Source organism: Thamnophis sirtalis, unplaced genomic scaffold (genome assembly GCF_051295495.1).
Source record: "Thamnophis sirtalis isolate CommonGarterSnake01/CBP01778 unplaced genomic scaffold, rThaSir2_p1.2 scaffold_3, whole genome shotgun sequence".
Taxonomy (NCBI): domain Eukaryota; kingdom Metazoa; phylum Chordata; class Lepidosauria; order Squamata; family Natricidae; genus Thamnophis; species Thamnophis sirtalis.
In genome coordinates this window covers 2346884-2366971 of record NW_028261383.1, presented here as the reverse complement: position 1 = coordinate 2366971, position 20088 = coordinate 2346884, and the positions used below count along the sequence as shown (strand labels likewise).

The 20088-nt window shown below is 41.4% G+C and overlaps 1 protein-coding gene across 1 annotated transcript in view; it reads left to right on the top strand.

Moving 5' to 3' along the window:
• Positions 1–20088, top strand: part of LOC106553217 (vomeronasal type-2 receptor 26-like) — a 52959-nt gene that overhangs the window by 24999 nt on the left and 7872 nt on the right. Inside the window, exons 2-5 of the mRNA XM_087707688.1 lie at positions 5789–5877; positions 8135–8374; positions 12101–12196; positions 13641–13813. Coding sequence (XP_087563814.1) covers positions 5789–5877; positions 8135–8374; positions 12101–12196; positions 13641–13813 — 598 coding nt within the window. The remainder of the gene's footprint in view (positions 1–5788; positions 5878–8134; positions 8375–12100; positions 12197–13640; positions 13814–20088) is intronic.

Sequence of the window (20088 nt, the reverse complement as noted above, 5' to 3'; positions counted from 1 at the left end):
GAGATGGAAATTCAATGAAATTATAAAGTCTGATCTGGGATTCTTTGATCTGATCAATCCATCAATCAGTTTATTACAGTCTTAGACCAGAGACCAGAACAAATAAAAACACTCAGTATATAAAACTAAAAATTCTAGTATAAAATAATAAATAATTGATTCATTGATTGATATATGATCAGTGAACACAAGAACTAAAAGGGGGAGATTGTTGCATTTTCAGTGTAGGAAAAAAATATAGCATTCCTGCTATTTTTTGTCAACTTTCATCTCTTAATGGGGAAATGGAGGAGGAGAAGGGGGGAAATATCCTTTTCTCACTATCCAGATAGTGTGAGTGTAGGGCAAATATAGTATTCCTACATTGTGTGTCCATGTTCAGCCTTTATGGGGATAAAGAGGAAGGGAGGATGCACCTCGTCTCTATCCGTGGTCCAGCTTGCTTTGGACCACGATGACAAGGATAGTGGTTGTTTCTTCTTCAAAGTGATGAGCCATGGTGGTGCAATGGTTAGAGTGCAGTACTGCAGGATACTTCTGCTGATTTCAGGGTGCCTGCAATTTGGCAGTTCAAATCTCACCAGACTCAGGGTTGACTCAGCCTCCCATCCTTCCGAGTGGGTAAAATGAGGACCCAAATTGTTGGGGGCAATATGCTGACTCTGTAAACCGCTTAGAGGGGGGCTGTTAAGTGGTATATAGGTTTAAGTGCTATTGCTAACATGCTGATTTTGTAAAGAGCTTACCGAGGGCAGGTAAAGCACTGTAAAGTAGTATATAGGTCTAAGTGGCATTGCTAAAGTCAGGAAAAATAGAAGCTCTGTGCTAAATGATACTACTTGAGAATTTCAAAGGAGGCTTATCAGTTGTAGAATCCAAAACAGATTCCCAAAGATGAAATGCCACAATGCAATGGCTGGAATTGTTTCAATAATTCAGAAATAAAGTTGCTCTAATGCAGTAATGGAAGACTGACTTACATGAATACTGGCGTCACGGGAGATTTTCTGAAATCTTTTGTTTCAAACGTAGCCTGAGTTGCAGAAATGATACCACCGATGGAAAGTTCTCCTGGCCTGTAATGATGCTTTGGGTCTATCTCGTCCCTCTGCAGCGTCAGGGAACAGCTGGCTTTAAGCATCCCCCAGACTTTCTGGGGGCACAGAAGCAGCAGAAACAGCAACATGATATGCTTCTGATGGAGCCTCCAACCCTGTAGGTGATTCCAACAAAGATTAAGAAGAACAATTGCAAGAGAGCTTTTCTCTTGTTTTCAGAAATAATTCAGCCTAGGGTTTATTTCTGAAGCAGGGAGAAGAAAGAACCTCCTGCCTGAAAAAGAATCTCCGTCTCTCCAGACTCATGTATGCACCCATGGATTTTCAGTGGATCAGCCTACAAGGCTTTTGGTGTCATGGTGAAAATATATTGCTAATATTTTTTTAAATCAACTCTTCTGAAAGAGTGTAGAAAAGTCTTTAGGGAATTAGCTTTAAGACTACAGCTAAATCACTATAATTTGGATAATGTCAATGAAGTAGAAGTCACAAATGGAGTCCAAACCTTTGAGATAGCAATAACAATTATGCTTAGACCAGGGGTGGGTTCCTGCCAGTTCTAACCTCTTCTATAGAAGAGGTTCCACAAATCTTCAGTGCCATTTAGAACCGGTTCCAGCTCCCTCCTCCCGCCCGTCCGCACATCATCAAGATGAAGAGCGAGAGGAGGAATTCTGGGAGTTGAAGTCTGCAAGTCTTAAAGTTGTCAAGTTTGAACACCCCTGGTTTTTTTTTTCCAAAGGGTTAGGGGTGCAAGGGTCGTAACTTGACAGCTTTAAGACTCGTGTGCTTCAAATGCCAGAGTTCCTGAGCCAACATTTTGGTTGCTAAGCAAGAGCATTGTTAAAGTGAGTTTCACCACATTTTACAAGTTGGCCACACCCACCCAGTCACATAACTGCCAAGCCACTCCCACTCAGTCACATGGCTGGCAAGCCACTCCTACCCAGTCACATGGCTGGCAAGCCACTCCTACAAAGCAGGCCACACCTACAGAAGAGGTTCTAAAAAAATTTGAAACCCACCACTGCAGGCACCGTTTGGAGTCCAAACCTTGGAGATAGCAATAACAATTGCACTTAGACATATATACCACTTCACAGTGTTTTATAGCCCTCTCTAAGTGGTTTATAGAATCAGCATATCCCCCCCCCCCACTCCAATAGTATGGGTCTTCATTTTATCAACCTCGGAAGAATGGAAGGCTGAATAAACCTTGAACTGGTGAGAATCAGACTCCTGCCATTTGGCAGAATTAGCCCGCAATACTGCATTTTAACCACTGTGCCACCATGGCTCAGTGAGATGAGCTATTAAGAAAGTAGAATTTGGCTCCAGATCTGGAACTCTCCCACAATTCCTCTGCCAAAATGGTTTGTTACTGATGTAACACAGAAGTAAGGCAATTCTATCCAGAACATGAGCATAGAAGATTATCTCAGTTAGTTCTGTGAGGTCAGAAGACACATTTACTCAAACCTATTTGGTCTGGTTGAGTATTTTATTTATTTAAATTTATTACAGCTGCTCAACTCCAATAAAATCCAATGGATTTAGCAAACAGTTCCCAAAATCGCAGATAAGAATGATCTTTCTGGGCCTCAGTCTCTCTCTCTCTCTCTCTCTCTCTCTCTCTCTCTCTCTCTCTCTCTCTCTCTCTCTCTCTCTCTCTCTCTCTCTCTCTCTCTCTCTCTCTCTCTCTCTCTCTCTCTCTCTCTCTCTCTCTCTCTCTCTCTCTCTCTCTCGCATATATTTGGAAGCTTGGTTTTCCACCCAATCCAGAAGGAAAGAAGACAGTTTTTCTATTGAGAAATAGCCTGTAAAGAGCCTGTAAGCTCTTCCTTCCCTTAAAAGGTAAATATTGGACATGTGTGTTTCATTGAGCTAAAGTTGGCTCCAATGAATGTGTTAGTTGTGAATTGCTACTCTTCATCCATTCTTCCAATTTCTATAGCCACCTCTCAGCTAAGTAACATAAGCTCCGCTTGCATTCATTCACATAGAAAAGCCATTTGATCAGAGATGGGTTTCACATAATGTGACCACCAGTTCACGGCACATCAAAATTGTGAGCATGCACACAAGTGCAAGCGGGCTTTCCAAGCATGTGCTTCACTTGCATGCATGGCTTGCACACATGTGCATGGCTTAGAAAACATGATAAATTTAACAGCATAGTGCCAAGGCAGGTGGGCTGGCCCGCTTGCAGGTTGCCACTACCGGTTTGCCAAAACCAATCCAAACCATCTGAATATCACCCTGCATCATGAGCTCGCTTCTTGAGGTGGAGAGCTCATGGAAAGACTGAGAAAAGGGCTGCATTAATGAACAAGCAGAGAAGTGCTGAGCTCATTCACATCCAAACCCCTTCTTCTGAATCATTCTCTAAGTATGTGAGTCTTTCTGGGCTACCAGAGATGGGTTGCTCCTGGTTCGCACCAGTTCGGGTGAACCGGTAGTGGAAATGGCAACTGGGTTGTCAAACCAGTAGGGACGGCAGGCTCGCCATGCCTCCGAACCGGTTCCCTGGTCACTGCGGAATTTCCCCACCCACATTTTTAACGTTCAGACCTATTTACATGCAATTGTGCATGTGTGCAAATTGTGCGCACACCGAACCAGCAGTATTGCGAGCAGAAACCCACCCCTGCTGACCACCATGGTCTCCACTAATAATGGAATCAGGACAGCACAACTGCATTCTCATCCTGCATCTGGACATCATCAAGTGTATCGGCTAGGCCAATATGAAGGATACACAGGGATTCTTGGCTAATCATATATTGAGTGCTCTCTGGGCATGAAGAGAAGGCATAAGTTAAGCCTGAGAATTAGCCATTGAATCTATTCTCAAGCACCAAGTAAAATTGAGGATTGTGGGAATAAAGACTAGTCAGTTGGAGCAGAGTCGAGGGTGATTTAAGACAAAACCACTAAAAACAGCTGCTCCATGCATGAGTCAGGAATCTAACTCATGGGTGTCAAATTTGCTGCGTCACGTTGCCATCAGGTGGCATTTCATGACATTTTCCCCATTTGCAGGGCTGGGCTGGGTGTGGCCTGCACATGATGCATCTGACCCATGGGAACCAGTTTAATGCCCCTGCTCTAACTAATCAACTATAACTATGTGTTCTGGTCTGTTGTACATGTTACTGTTCAAGCTACTAAATTCAATATACTGACAGAAAGTCTCTGGCCTTCCATGGGCTGCTGAATCACAGCTTTCATTGCTCCCAGGCAGCCTGACCAGTGTTGAGAAATCCTAGAAGTTATCATTCAGCAGCCTACTGAAGGGGCTGAAGTGCTCAAGGTACAGAATGCACCAAACACGGAAGACAAAACAATGGTTTCTTCTCTTAATTTAGCAGGTGATAATTCCACAGCTTCCCATATCTAGAATACACAGGATTTTGGAATCCCATAAAAACTAAGGTCTTCAATTCTAACCACAATATGACCAGCATGACAAAACATGTTTGGATCTTACCATCGCCTGAAAATATATAAGAAGAGAAGTTTGTATCACACAATTAGGATTCACCTTTTACCACTTGCTTCTGCCTTTGACCTCTGCAGATATATGGGGAAAAGGCAAAGGGTCAGACTGAGAAAAAGTTCCTCGTGGTATCATCATGCAAACCTCTGGTCTGATCTCAAGATACAAGTACAAAAGGCCAAAGTTGTATGGTGACACCATGATGCCCATGCCATTACTTTATCACTGTGGTTTGCAATGGACAATTATGGAAACAAAGTCCTTAAGACCCAGAGAACAATGCTACACATCAGATTTCATTTTGGCAGAGGGGTTCAGAGAGAGTCCTCCATCCATTGGATCCATACGAGAACCAGAGATGTCTTAAGTTGAACATCTCTGAGATTTTATTGCACGGGAGAAGATTCTTGGAATCCTTTTTTCTTTGTGTCAGAGTGCTCACAGTGTGACTATGTGAGACAACCCAGGAGCAAATACAGTAAACAGAGGTTGTATTGAAATAGTTGTTTTATCTACAAAGAATATATACATACACATACTTTAATCAGACCTCAAACAAACAGCAATCAGCAATTACAGCACAGAAGCACACATGGAGAGAGAGATACATCTCAACAGGGCCTCTTCTTATTACCAGCTCTTAAAGTGATATCAGCCAAAACACCTTGCCAACTCATTCCCAGTATTACATCATCATAGCAGCTGGTCAGCTCTTAAATCATTACTTTGACACTTTGACTCTTCCAGGGAAAAAGAGGTGTAATTGATGTGTAGGCGAATAGAAGGGTATTTATTTTATTTATGTTGTCAACTCCAGACAGGTGTATGACAACCCACTATATAAATAAAGCATCCATCCTATAACATAAAGGTCTGAACATTAAAGAATGCACAGTAAGTCTAAGGCAGCATCAACATCATTTAGTTCAAAAATCCACAATTAAAAGGTAACAGAATCAACTTCATCATATCAAAACTACAACATCATACAATAAATCTGTCACATATGATATCATGAAAGAAAACCAATTGGAAATCAACTAAGCAGAATGATAGGTGTCCCAAATGCTCCCAGGGCAATTTGGCCTTGGATGCTTTCTGGGAATCCATTACATTGAATTACATCAGGACTTCTCCAGCTGGATCCCAGCTCACCCTGCAGGGAGGACCAAGAAGCTCCTCCTTCTCAGATAATTATTAGAATGACAGTGATTTCTTCCTTGCCTTCAAGCTAAATGTCAAGAGTTTCCTTATTCCCCTGGATCTCTGGAGAAGATCAACAGACGGGAGCAACACATAGTAGTGTTTGATATCATAAAAGTAAGTGCATAAATTTTCTTATGACCCTGAGAAGCTGGACTGCACTTCATGGATCCCAGGAGGTCTGCTGTTGTATTGGCCCATGTTTCCCTCATTTGGGAACTCCTCTCTGGACTTCATACTGTATTAGATAAGTCAGTCTTGTTGCAATCTGCTTTCAACATCTCCAAACTCTTCTGCTCTGCTGATTCTGAGATCAGATGCAAGGCAAGGGATTCCTTCAGCTAAACCAGAAATGAACCCACTGTCTCTGCTTCTGGTGGAGCTTTGGTTGCCCCAGGCAGTATGTGTGATGCTGGGCACCCAGTGTTTCTTGACTTTGGGAAGGGATGCAAGAGATCCACTCAATTATTACAGGCCAGGAGACCATCTCATTGGTGGGCTCTTCTCTGCAACAAATATTCGACAATTACAGCTGCACAATTTCAGTTTAAGTCCTTCTACAGAGGTTAATGAGTAAGTCACAAAATGTTGAATGTTCTTATATTGCCTTTGAGAAAAAATGGGGGGAGGGAGAATGTTAGATTTCAGTCCATTTGTATACAAACCATATGAAGTGCAATACATGCAGCAGATAACACAAAAACAAGCTTTAATGTTCAGCGTCCTTATGTCAAACTGATCTCTATGTAGACTATGTGCTTTGATCTTTCAAGGCTTGGGAGTTCACAATCATGGTTTCAGCTTGTCTATCAAATAAAAGGATAGGAAGCTCTCACTGGTCAGTCCTGGTCAATCCCAACTGAGAGAAATGTCTGACTTTTTCTGAATCTTTCCTAGAAGACAGTTCTGTATCTTCCAGAACGACAGTTCTGGAAGACGTTCAGAGGCATCAGCCATCAGCTCAGGTACCTCCAGACATTCTCCCAGATGCTCCAGCATGGCTTTCCTCAAAGGTCTATGGATTTTTTTAAACTCACCACTGCCAGATCAGCATCCATTTATTGTTTCCTCAATGTGGGAATGGTCATCCTAAGATGCTCCATCTTGACTCACCTCTGGTCCCACTGATACCAAAGTGTTTTGAGCAGTTCCTCTGTCCTCTCTCTCAAGCAATCAGGGATGAAGACTATTTACTCAAGAGAAAATGGACAACCTGGTGCTTCTGTTCAGTTCTTAAATGTTTTATTTTCTGCCCTATCTCAGTCACCTGCACACTCATTCCTACATATAAAAACATGCACACTATGCTCATATAACATGTGTATTACAGTCTTTTGAGTGAATTCCTACATTCTAGTTCCTACATTCTTCTTTCTTTATTCTTTATTGGCCAAGTGTGATTGGACACGCAAGGAATTTGTCTTTGGTGCATATGCTCTCAGTGTACATAAAAAAATACATTCATTGAGAATCATTAGATACAACACTTAGTGATAGTCATAGGTTACTAAATAAGCAATCAAATCATACTAGGAGACAAATAAAACAATTTAAATCATAGCGATGCAAGCAACAAGGTTATAATCATAAGTGAGAGGAGATAGGTAATAGGAAGTATGAGAAGAAGAATAGTAATACAGTTTAGTAAATAATTTGACAATGTTGTGGAAATTAGTTGTTTAGCAGAGTGAGATATTTGGGGGGAAAAACTGTCCTTGTATCTAGCTGTATTGGTGTGCAGTGCTCTATAGCATAGTTTTGAGGGTAGAAGTTGAAATAATTTATGTCCAGGACATGAAGGGTGTGTAGATATTTTCACAGCTCTCTTTTTGACTCGTGCAATACACAGGTCCTCCATGGAAGGCAGGTTGGTAGCAATTGTTTTTTTCTGCAGTTCTAATTCTCCTCTAAAGTCTGTGTCTGTCTTGTTGGGTTGCAGAGCCAAACCAGACAGTTATGGAGGTACACATGACAGACTCAATAATTCCTCTGAAAAACAGAATCGGCAGCTCCTTGGGCAGTCTGAGCTTGGAGAGGTCCATACATGGAGAGATCCATGCAGGTTTTGCAGCTACATTTTCAGAACCAGTTTACTTTTCCTGGGATATTTTTTGACTTCACAGTTTGAGGTTGAGAAGGAGAGTGAGAGAGAGCAAGTGACAACAATGCACAGATTTTCTAGGGGGCTTCTGCTTTGGCTTTTAAAAAGTAGATGCTGAGATGAAGAATTGGGTCAAAGACTTGTACAGTTATATTAGGACAGAAGAAATGTATTATTTTTGTTGAATATAACATCATAGCATAATGTACATATCTTTTCAGGAAAGCAGTTGTGATGTACTGGAAAATTCTGTCCTTCCTTTTTGCCATTCAGGAAATCAACAAAGACCCACTCCTCTTACCCAACCTCACCCTGGGCTACAACCTCCATGACAACTTTCGAGACAGAAGATTGACATTGGATGGTCTGCTGGATTTGCTTTCGACCGGGGAAGCCAATGTTCCTAACTACAGCTGCGGAATGAAGAGAAACATGCTGGTTCTCCTGGAAGAGACCAATTCTGACATAGCCATCATCATGGCTGCCATGTTGGGCATCTACAAAATCCCACAGGTATAAAGCAGACAAATGCCTCTCCATATTTACTCCAGAGCTTTTCAAGGAGTTTTCCATCTTAAAAATCTTAAGCATGAGTTAAGATGAGCAGTCCTTCTTTATTTCATCTTTCACGAGCTGAGATTGTGCCCCTGTGGACAAAGGGGCCATCAAAACTACAGCTCTCATTTTGACAGAATAACGGAGTTGGAATGGATCTTGGATGTCTTCTAGTCCACCCCCTGCTCAAACAGGAGACCCTGTACCATTTTAGACAAATGGATATCCAGTCTCTTAAAAACCTACAGTGTTGGAGCACCCACAACTTTTGAAGGCAAGCTGTTCCACTGATTAATGGTTCTGTCAGGAATCTTCTCCTAGGTTGCTTCTCTCCTTGATTAGTTTCCTTCCATTGCTTCTTAAATTTGGAAATTTGTTTTGGAAAATAGGTTGACACTCCCCCCATCCACCCACTTCTTTGTGGCAATCCCTCAAATATCACATCCTACTGTACTGTATCTTCTATAAAGACTCATGCTTCCTCCTCATAACACCTTGCCTGATAAAATACCTGGGAAACACTGATCTTCTTTATATGCAATCAGATATTATTGGATCAGTACAATGTAGTTCCTTTGAATGTAGCTCGTTTTTAGTCACTGTCTATGCTCTGACTCCTTTTTTCCCCTATAATCCATCACTTTGACTTTGTAAAATCCTAAAATCAAACACAAACCATCTTTTTTTTCCCAGATCAGCTACACTTTTATTTCACCGTTCCTTAGTGATAAAACTCAATTACCTTTCTTTTATCGGACCGTCCCCAAAGAAGGTGCTCAGAACTTGGGAATTGTTAAACTGCTGCTATATTTTCAATGGACGTTTATTGGCCTCCTTGCTGCAGACACCGATAATGGAGAACATTTCATTAGGACCTTCAATTCTGTGCTGGCCCAGAATGGCATTTGTGCTGCTTTTTCACAAATCACATTGCTAGATACTGAGAACTTCAGTAATATGATTTCTATTTTCAAAACATGGCACCAAATCAATGTCTTTGTTTACTATGCAGAATTTACATTTGTAGAGGGAGAAGTGTTTGTAGAAATCGTACTGAACTTTGTGAAAAAACCTGTCATAGGAAAAGTTTGGATCACAACCGCTTTGTGGGATCTCTCCATTGAATTATCATACAACACTTTCTCTTTAAAATACACCCGTAGTATTTTTTCTTTTCGTATCCAGACCAGCCAAAGGAGCAAATCTGAAGATTTCAGAGATTTCTATTTTTTAATCAAAGCATTTATCATTAAAAATTTTCACTGTTCATATGGGAAGACTGCCTTGTCTTTGAAAGGCTGGACGAGGTGTATAGAAGGAAAGAGCATGGGGAGTCTACCTCAAGAGAAGGTTGACAAGATCTTTTCTCTAGATAGCTCCTTAACTTACAATGCCATCCAGATTGTGGCACATGCCTTAAATGCGGCCTATTCATCCGAATCCCAAAGGACCATAATGAAGAGAAAAACCAGGCTGGAAGTTGAAAAGATCCAACCATGGCAGGTATTCCCATGGAATAGAAATACCTATTTGTATTCCTACAGGTTTCATGTTTATTGCTAAGTGTGCCGTATAGATGGTGAAAATCACAAAACCCAATGTCAGGGTTCCAAGTGACAACCTTATGAAAGAAGACTCCGAGGTTTGAGGTTCCTCAAAGTTCCATTTTATTAGAGATGTCATATTGGCACATCTGGGAAAACCCAAATCTGAAAGTTTCCAAGTTTTCTCCACCTAAATGAAAGTCCAAGTCCCTGCCCAGCACCCACATGTCCATCACAGGCCCAATCAGGCACTGTCCCAACTGGATATGCCTCCCAACTACACCCCTCCAGATGCAGGGCAAGATGTCCTTGACTCTCTGAGAAAGAGGTGTTGTTTTGACTATATCTATCCCACTCTATATAATCCCCCCTCCAAATTTCCCACAGCATTAAATGTGGCAGCATTAAATCTGACAGCCCAATGCTAAAGATGACTGCCAGGCCTGATAGGCAGCACCCCCACCCCCATCAGAAGATTATGCCCTGTAATGTGAATAACACAGGGGGTTAAAATCAAGAGCCTAACCACCTTGCCCCCGGTGGGGGGACCCTTTGGCTTATCAGGGTATTTGTCATGGAATTGCTTGACTAGCCTATCTGCCTTCACAAAAAGCTAAAGATGGCCTCCAGGCGTGACACCGTCTCTGAGAAATGTGAAATATATTGAGAGAAATGGCTTTAATGGATCATATTTTTTCATGAAATCCCTTGGTTCATCTTTCTTTTACCATTTGATCTCCCACGGTGCCAAACAACAAATTGTTCCTTGCTGATATTGTCACACACACCACTACAACATTTCCACATTTTTTTCTTTTTTCAGATTCTAGAATTTCCACTTAGAAAAAGGATTTAGATTCTCTCACAGTATATTACAATCCATTGCAGCACTGTATGATTGTTAGTGTACATCCTTGTAGGGGCACCCAAAAAGTGCCCAAACCAATATATTAGTCACTCCTTACTTGATATTTTAAGCTTTCCTTCAGATAATAGTACATGGAACAGTTGATTACAACCATTGATGCTTTGCTTCCCAAATTTCGAATACCAATCAATATTTCCAGCACTGAAATATCCGAACTGATACTGTATTTTCTACATCTTCTCTCTTGTGGAAGCAAAACACAGGATCCAAAATAAATAATCAAGGCACATTGCAGTGTTTGCTGTTTGATAGCAATAGCACTTAGACTTACATGCTACTTCATGGTGCTTTATAGCCCTATAGAGTAGTTTGCAGAGTCAGCATATTTCCCCCAACAATCTGGGTCCTCATTTTATCAACCTGGGAAAGATGGGAGACTGAGCCTGGTGAGATTCGAATTGCTGAATTGCAGGCAGCCAGCAGTCAGCAGAAGTAATCTGCAGTACTGCATTCTAACCACTGCACCACCAATAGGGGCTTGATGAGCAAATAGGGGCTCCCTAATATTGAGATACATCCCTACAGACAAAAGGATATGACCCTATTGATACTTCACAGAGAAGATGGGGAAACTAATGCATAGGCAACAGGGAATGTAAGTAAGCATATTCATAGGTGATCCTTTACAGGTGACCTTTGGCCCTTCTTCTGTCTATTTACCTTCGAGAGGACCAAAGGGAGAAATAAACAATAAAACAGGGATAAAGGGGAGTTGGGATGCCAGATTCTGTGAAGAATATATTCCCTATTAGCACCTTAAGGAAAAATCTATGGGAATTGTCCTGATAAGAATACAAGCTGCAGTTCAGTGCTGGGATTTAAAAAAAATTACTACCAGTTGTGTGGGCGTGGCTTGGTGGGCATACCATGGAATGGTGGGTGTGGCTTGTTGGGCATGGCAGCGGAAGGATACTGTAAAATCTCCATTCCCACCCCACTCCAGGGGAAGGTTACTGCAAAATCCCCATTTTCTCCCCAACAGCTGGGACTCGGGAGGCAAAGAATAAATAGGGGTGGGGCCAGTCAGGGGTGGTATTTACTGGTTCTCCGAACTACTCAAAATTTCCACTACTGGTTCTCCAGAACTGGTCAGAACCTGCTGAATACCACCTCTGCTGCAGTTCAAAAAATCAAATTCCCTCTGTCTCTGTATACCAACTTGATGTCGCAGATTCCATTCATCTAAAACCTTCCTTTCCTCACACTCTGTAGCTCCACCATTTCCTGAAGAATCCCCAGATCTACAACAACACCATGCAAGGAATGTATTTGGATGGGAATGGAGATTTGATGGCTGATTTTGACCTTGTGAGTTGGGTGGGTTTCCATAATAGGTCAGGCACCCATGTGAAACTTGGGAGTCTAGCAAGAGAAGGATCTGCAGGATTGAAATTCAGCATCAACAAGGAAGCCATCATGAGGCACCATGGGCAGAACCAGGTGGGGAAAATCTCCCATCTTTTTATCATTTACTCCTTATGTATCCCCTCCCTTGCAAACTCTGCATCAGGCTAAGTGCCTTCAGAGACAGGCTTCAGAGATGTGGTCTTTTTAATTCAGCAATAGCAATGGAGGAGTTTTGTGAAGTATAGAAGGGTTCTGTTCCAAGAATATTGGAGGATGTGACATGGGGGTGTAGGAAAAAGCAGGCAAGATTTAAGAGGAGAGAGAAGCAAAATCACTTGAGTCCATGTTCATTTTGACATTCAAGAAGTTGCTGCTGTAGCTCAGGGGTGGGTTCTTGCTGGCATTACTGCCAGTTCACAGGGTGGGCATGCTTTCTGTGCACACGCTGTGCACATGCATGCACAGTTCAATAGCAATTATTCTGTGCATGCGCAAAACTCAAAAACAAGGTGCCGACGGTGACTGTGGCAACCGGGGAACTGGTTCGGAGGTGTGGCCAGTCTGGGTTGCTGCTGGTTCTGCAATCCAGGCTGACATGCCACTACTGGTTTGACCAAACTGGGTCGAACAGGTAGGAACCCACCACTGCTATATTTGGTGGAAAATGTGTGCAAAATTTATCATGCAAAATTCCAGGATTCCTGTTTCTTCCATGTCAGTTTCTAAAATGGAAGCATGTTTGATTGTCACAATCCACTGCCAGTTTCAAGAATAACTTTCCTGACAATTGTTGGACATGCCTGGAATGGCCACCTGTTAGGAATATAATTCTAACGGTTGGGTTGGCAATATACAAATCATGTAACAATGTTGTATCTGTTTCTTTAAAGCATACTGTAAAATGTGATTGGGTGCTGTTTTCCTCAATCGGCCATAAGAGGGAGCCAGAATGTCTGTTAGCTCTCTCTCTGTTTGTTAGATGCTGGGCTAATCTGATCTGAGTGCCGTGAGCTATTGTAAGTTTTGCAACTGTTAGCAAACCTTGATTACAAGATTGATTATATGTTACTGGACTATGTTATTTGGATTATCCCTTAACTGAAAGACATTGATGACTGACTGAATTATCCGTCTATGACTTGGACTGTTTGATGGACTCTGATACCTCTATTTCTACAAAAGTAAAAACCTATTTAAACTGCAGAGTCTCTGGATGCTGGTTTGTGTATTCTCCAACGCAACACTCACAACACTTTACTGAAGGTACTTGCTCTCCCAACGGGGAGCTTATCTAACACCACCGCCATAGTTTGGCCTGCAGGAAAAAACAGAATGTTCCATTTCTAATCTGTTTAGCAGATGCCTAGTTTATTGACCCCTTCCAACTCTACGTCTCATTTCCTAGCTGATAATTGCAGATGCTTCTGAATACCAGTTCTGTTCACTTTCAGACATTGCCTCACTCTCAATGTGTGGAATCTTGTCAGCATGGATATTTCAAGGTGGTCTAGGAAGGGAAACCAAATTGCTGCTACAGCTGTGCCCCCTGTGCAGAAGGGAGGATTTCTACCCAAGAAGGTGAGTGAGTGGAAATCAATGCAGTCCTTTCGATGAAGATGTTTTGAATCTGGGTATTTGGGCCAAAAGCATGATATGGTGGCCTGGAGATGGAGCTCTCACCCCACAAGCTGGAAACTGTGTGTTCGATCCTAGGTAGAGGCCAGTGGTGGCTTCCTACCAGTTCAGCTGAACCGGTTGTCATTTGGTGGCCTGGGTCACTGGAACCATCAGTGACCTAGGCCTGCGACACACCGCAAACTGGTTCTCCTATGGAGCACCATCTTGATTTTCGGTTCTGTGCATGCAGAACAATTTTCATTGCACAAATTTAGGGTTTTTTTCATTTTTTAACATTTTGCACATGCACAGGCCTATTTATGTGCAAATGCGCACACGCATATATATTTTTGCATGCACCAAACCAGCAGTAATGCTGGCAGCAATCCACCCCTGGTAGAGGCAGATGTTTCTGTGTCTGAGCACAATGCTGAACAAAATTCTGGCGACAGGACGGGCATCTGGCCATTAAACACTCTGCTAGCTCTATTCAGTTGCCCAGACTCCACCCCTCAAGGGATTATGGGGTCATTAAAAGATGATGATGATTTGGGCCCAAGGCATACAGTATTTATGTAACTACAATGAAAGCCAACTCCCATAAACTCTACTCCGTCATTTTGAGTTATTTCCAGAATGGCTTCATTTCTGCCTAACCTCCAAGATCTGCCTCCAAGACATCCAAGAAGTAGGCAAACAGCTGTGGAATAGCTGTTTGGGTGAATGCATTACTATTGGTGAGGAACTGTTCCATATTGTAGTTATGACAGGGAAAAGTCAAATCAAATATCTTTATCATGCCTTTTTAAACCATTAACTATTGAGTTTTGGTGGATAAATGGAACAGAAATATTCCAACCCTTACAGGTTGGCCAGTTCTAGTCCATTAGAGGCCTTAAAGGTAAAGGCTCCCCTTGCACATGCGTGCTAGTCATTCCCAACTCTAGGGGGAGGTGCTCATCTCTGTTTCAAAGCCGAAGAGCCAGCACTGTCCAAAGACATCTCCATGATCATGTGGCTGAACAGTGAAGATGCATAGAACACTGTTACTTTCCTCACCAAAGGTGGTTTCTATTTTTCTACTTGCATTTTTACATGCTTTTGAACTTCTAGGTTGGCAGAAACAGGGACAAGTAACAGCAGCTCACTCCATTACGCAGAAGTAGGGATTTCAACCGCCAAACTGCCAACCTTTCTGATCGACAAGCTCAGCATCTTAGCCACTGAGCCATCATGTGCCCTTATTAGAAACTTTACTGCATGAGAAAGATGGTTGTCCTTCACCCCTTTTGTTTCCTATAGTCCCAGAAATGGAAAAAATAGGAGAAAAATGGAGGTACTTGTCAAGTCAACCAACACGCCCCTCAGATTCTCTCCCTTCTTAATATAGCTACATTTTTTCACTTTGGACATTTACTAATGCAAGCACACCCACACACATGTTCATTAATGTAACGTCTATCCTATAAATTCATGGCAGATGTTACATTTGTCCTTTGCAGATGCCATATACTGCATCAGATGTCCAGAAAATCAGTATCAGAATGAGAAGCGAGATCAATGTATTGCCAAAAATGTCACGTTTTTGTCCCATCAAGAGAATTTGGGAATCATACTTACTACCTTTGCCCTATTCCTCATCTTAACTGCAATCTTTGTCTTGGGAATCTTCATTAAATTCCAAGAAACTCCCATAGTAAAAGCCAACAACCGAGACCTCTCCTACGTTCTACTGGTCTCCCTTCTGATTTCCTTCTTGACCGCATTCCTCTTCATTGGTCAGCCAAGGAGAACCACCTGCCTTCTCCGACAAACAGTCTTCAACATCATCTTCTCAATTGCGGTATCTTCTGTCTTGGCCAAAACAATCACGGTGGTGCTGGCCTTCCTGGCCACAAAGCCAGGAAATGGAGTGAGGAAATATCTGGGCAAGAGTCTGGCCAACACCATCATCATTTCTTGTTCCATTGTCCAAGTTGTCATTTGTTTCACCTGGTTAGGAGTCTATCCTTCATTTCCTGATTCTGACATGAACTCCCAGGCTAGAGAGATTGTTTTGCAGTGCCATGAAGGCTCTGCTGCTATGTTTTATATTGCCCTTGGCTATATGAGCTTTCTGGCCACTGTCTGCTTCACAGTGGCTTTCTTGGCCAGGAATTTGCCTGGGTCCTTCAATGAAGCTAAGCTGATCACTTTCAGCATGCTGGTCTTCTGCAGTGTCTGGCTGTCCTTTGTGCCTTCCTATCTGAGCACCAAAGGGAAATACATGGTGGCTGTGCAGGTCTTCTCCATCTTGGCTTCCAGTGCTGGGCTGCTGGGTTGCATCTTCATCCCTAAATGTTACATCATTGTGCTGAGGCCAGATTTGAATACAAAGCAACAACTGATGTTGAGAAGTGAAATAGAAAACTGATTCTCATGGATGTTCTGGGGATATATTATATCCGGGGACCTAATATTTTAATTCATAATTAGGTACTTCTCATGGGAAAACCTGATTTCTCAGACTGCTTTTTAAAGTGATCTCCTGCTTAAGCCCAATTTCCATGTTTTTATCTTTCTATGTCAGGCCATATTACCTGGCATTTTGAGTTTCATTATCAGCTTTTAAGTAAGGACATATTAGCATTTTAATATGGCAATTTTTTTCCATTAGGAAATCACATTTTTCTTCTGAATCAAGGGCATTTTTATACTTTGTGTGAACTAACTTTTTCAGTCACTAAACTATAGAGAGAATATTTTGAAAGTTCTTAAATAAAGTTGCAAGTTTTAAGTAGCATACCTACCCACCTGGGAAGGGGCATGATGTAACCTGTAAATATACCATTTGAGAAATCTGTAATCAATGTTTTCTATTCAATTCTTACATGTAGTCATTTTTTTATTTCTGATTAGTTGATTTCTGATGTATCACACAAATTAAATATATGTATCATTTCTTTCTGTACACAATCAAAAGACTTGACACCACCTCCCTCATTTAATAAATGGTTTTTTAAAAACTTTGCTGTGATTTGTATTATTGTTGGTTGGAGTAAAAAGTTACTTTTGCAAAGGCAAATAGTGCTATTTTGCCTCTCAAATTCATTGTAATAGATTTAATTAGCTCCATGCCAAATTCAGGGTGCCTGATTTTCAGGTAACAATAGGAGAAAAATGGCTGCAATGCAAAAGAGGCATTTTAAAAGGATCATTTATTCACCAATAAACTCTTTAAAACTTTGAATACCCAAGTGTGTGTGTCTGTGTGTCTGTGTGTAAAATTTACTTTCTTCTAGCCATCTGGTGGATCTTAATAATTACAAAACAATTTTATTTGTGAGACAGGTCAGATATTTTAGTGGTGAGGTTGGCGAGTTATTTGGAGAGACTGGATGAAAATTGTCCAGTAGGGTCCTGTAATGGATTATTGATGAGTGCCTCTTTAAAACAGGCTGGGATCATATTTAGAATAGATAAACAGAGTTGGAAGGGACCTTGGAAGTCTTCTAGTCCAACCCCCTGCTTAGGCAGGAAACCCTATACCACTTCAGACAAATGGTTATCCAGCATCTTCTTAAAAACATTCATTGTTGGAGCATTCACAACTTCTGGAGGCAAGTTGTTCCACTGGTTAATTGTTCTAACTCTCAGGAAATCTCTCCTTAGTTCTAAGTTGTTTCTCTCCTTGATTAGTTTCCACCCATTGCTTCTTGTCCTACCCCCAGGTGCTTTGGAAAATAGTTCTACTCCCTCTTTAACACAGTTATCATATCACCCCAGTTCTTCTTTCCTTAAACTACATACCCAGTTCCAGCAATCGTTCTTTATATGTTTTAGCCTCCAGTCCCCTAATCATCTTTTTTTTAAAAAAAAAAAAATTAATTTAAAACAAATGCATCATCCTTCTTTACATGCTACAGAAAGTGTATCAGTTGGTTACAAAAAAAACTTTCATGCATCCCCATTTATTCCCTCATCCAATTCATTGATGAAGATGTTGAAGAGTACTGGGCCTAAAACAGAGCCTTGGCTACTCCACTTCCCTCCATGTAAATGCAGTTCCATTGAGGACTACACGTTGAGTGAAGCTGGTCAGCCAGTTATGAATCCAACTGGTGGTGATGCTGACTAACCCACATTTTTCTACTTTATCTAGTAGTAGGTTATGTCTACTTTATCAAATGCCTTACTGTGAAGTCCAAGTAAATGATAGCAACAGTATTTATCTGGTTCACTAATCTGGTCATGCAAAAGGGCTTTGCATTCTATCTCTCCCAACCTCTGGGTTTGTGTGTGTGTGTGTGGGTGAAAAATAAGTCAAGAGAAAATAGTCCTGAAATTCCTGGGCTCCAGGCTATATATCATATTAAACAGTGGTTTGTTAAACCATAGTTTTTGAGTAAACCACAATCAACCAAGTTAAGATCTCCCATTTAATCACAAGCCAGGGCTGAGTTCAAATATAATGCTTTCAAACTGAAGTCGATTTGCCCTTCTTCAAATCATAGTGATTTACTTGTTGTCTTGCTGAAAAAAATCTCCAGAGATTTTTCTGTACACTTTCAGAAGATTTGACAGCGAGATGTCAATAACATGTTTTCATCTCAATACCATACACTAAAGGTTCATGGACTGCACTTGTGGCATTGGAACAACATGGTGCATAAATGGGTCTAGAGAAAGAGAGAGCTTGGGGGTCTTTTAGAGCACACAGGAGCTGTGTTTAGTACCCTCTCTTTGAGATGTGAAACATGCCGGGACCATGTTTGTGTTAAAGGTTTTGTTCTCAGAAAAAGCCTTTGGTTTTTTCCCCCATCTCTTCCTCTAGACTGTTGTTCAAGGTGAGCACAATGGAGGAAGCTCAGTTGGAAATACAAATCATGCTGCTGTGTTCGCTCCTTCTTGTGCTGCTCTTTTGGCCCCAGGGTGTTTGTGGGACACTCCAAATCAAATGTCTCCTAACTCAGTCTAGGGAGGGGATGAACCCACACAATCATTACAGGCCAGGAGAGCTTTTTATTGGCGGCATAATCTCTGCAACCAGGGCTAAGTTTCAATTGTTAAGCTTCAACACAACTCCTTCAACTGAGCCATCCCGGTGAGTGACATTTCCAGGAATGCATTTCAGCTGCCAACTTTTGCTATATATTGTTCACTTCTCAATTTCCTTAACATCCTTTGAGTAGAGCTAGAGTATGGATGGGAAAAAGGAAGGAAGTGACTCTTATCTGCTCCTGCAGGAGTGGTATATTTTTTCTCTACATAGAAAGTGTAGAAGAAGAACAGTTTTTATCTGTGGGCTGTCTGACTCCTGAATGAAAAATAACTTTTATTCTAGAAAGTTTTTCTTGAGCTCCTAAAGACTGAAAAATATCAAAACATAGTACGATTGACTTGCTGGGCCGACGTGACATGCAATAAGTTCACAGGATGCAATAGGACTGGGTGTTTGTTAGTAGGATTCAGTGGGCTAGGGATTTTTTGTCTTTCACTGAGAGTTGTATTATGTTGGGGAGGGAGTGTTCACGAACTGAGGCTCAGCCAATCTCATTGTACACATGCTGTACTGACAATAAATGTTTGAAAATAATTCTTTATTCAGGACTCAAATCCACTATAATATGAAGGAATTGTATACAGGGATTTGTTTAGACACTTACTTTCTGTATGTCTTTCAGTCCCATTTTGAATTGATGGCAGTTCTCATAAACCTGAGAGCCAGTTTACAATAGTGGTAAGAAAGGCATCAGATAGAAGCCAGGAGGTAGTGATTCTAGTCCTACCTTGCCACTAGCAATAGTACCTAGACTTATATACCTCCTCACAGTGCTTTACAGCCATCTCTAAACAGTTTACAGAGTCATCATATTGCCCTCAGCAATCTGGCTTCTCATTTTACTCAGAAGGATGGAATGCTGATTCAACTTTGAGCTGATCAGGGTCGAACTCCTGACAATGGGCAGAGTTAGCCTGCAATACTGCATTCTAACCACTGTGATACCATGGCACAAAGCTAGCTGGATGACCTTGAGCAAGTCACTTTCACTGAACCTAATGAAGGAAATAAAGGGAAATCACTTTTGAAAAATTGGACACAATTGCAAAGAAGAAGAAAATCATCTTATAATTATTTTAATGTAAGCTAAATCTCCACTCAGAAGGCTTCTAAATCTATTCTAAACATAACAGACATGAGTAACATACTGTATGGGATTCATTAATAGTCCCAGATGTTCATTGTATGTTATATT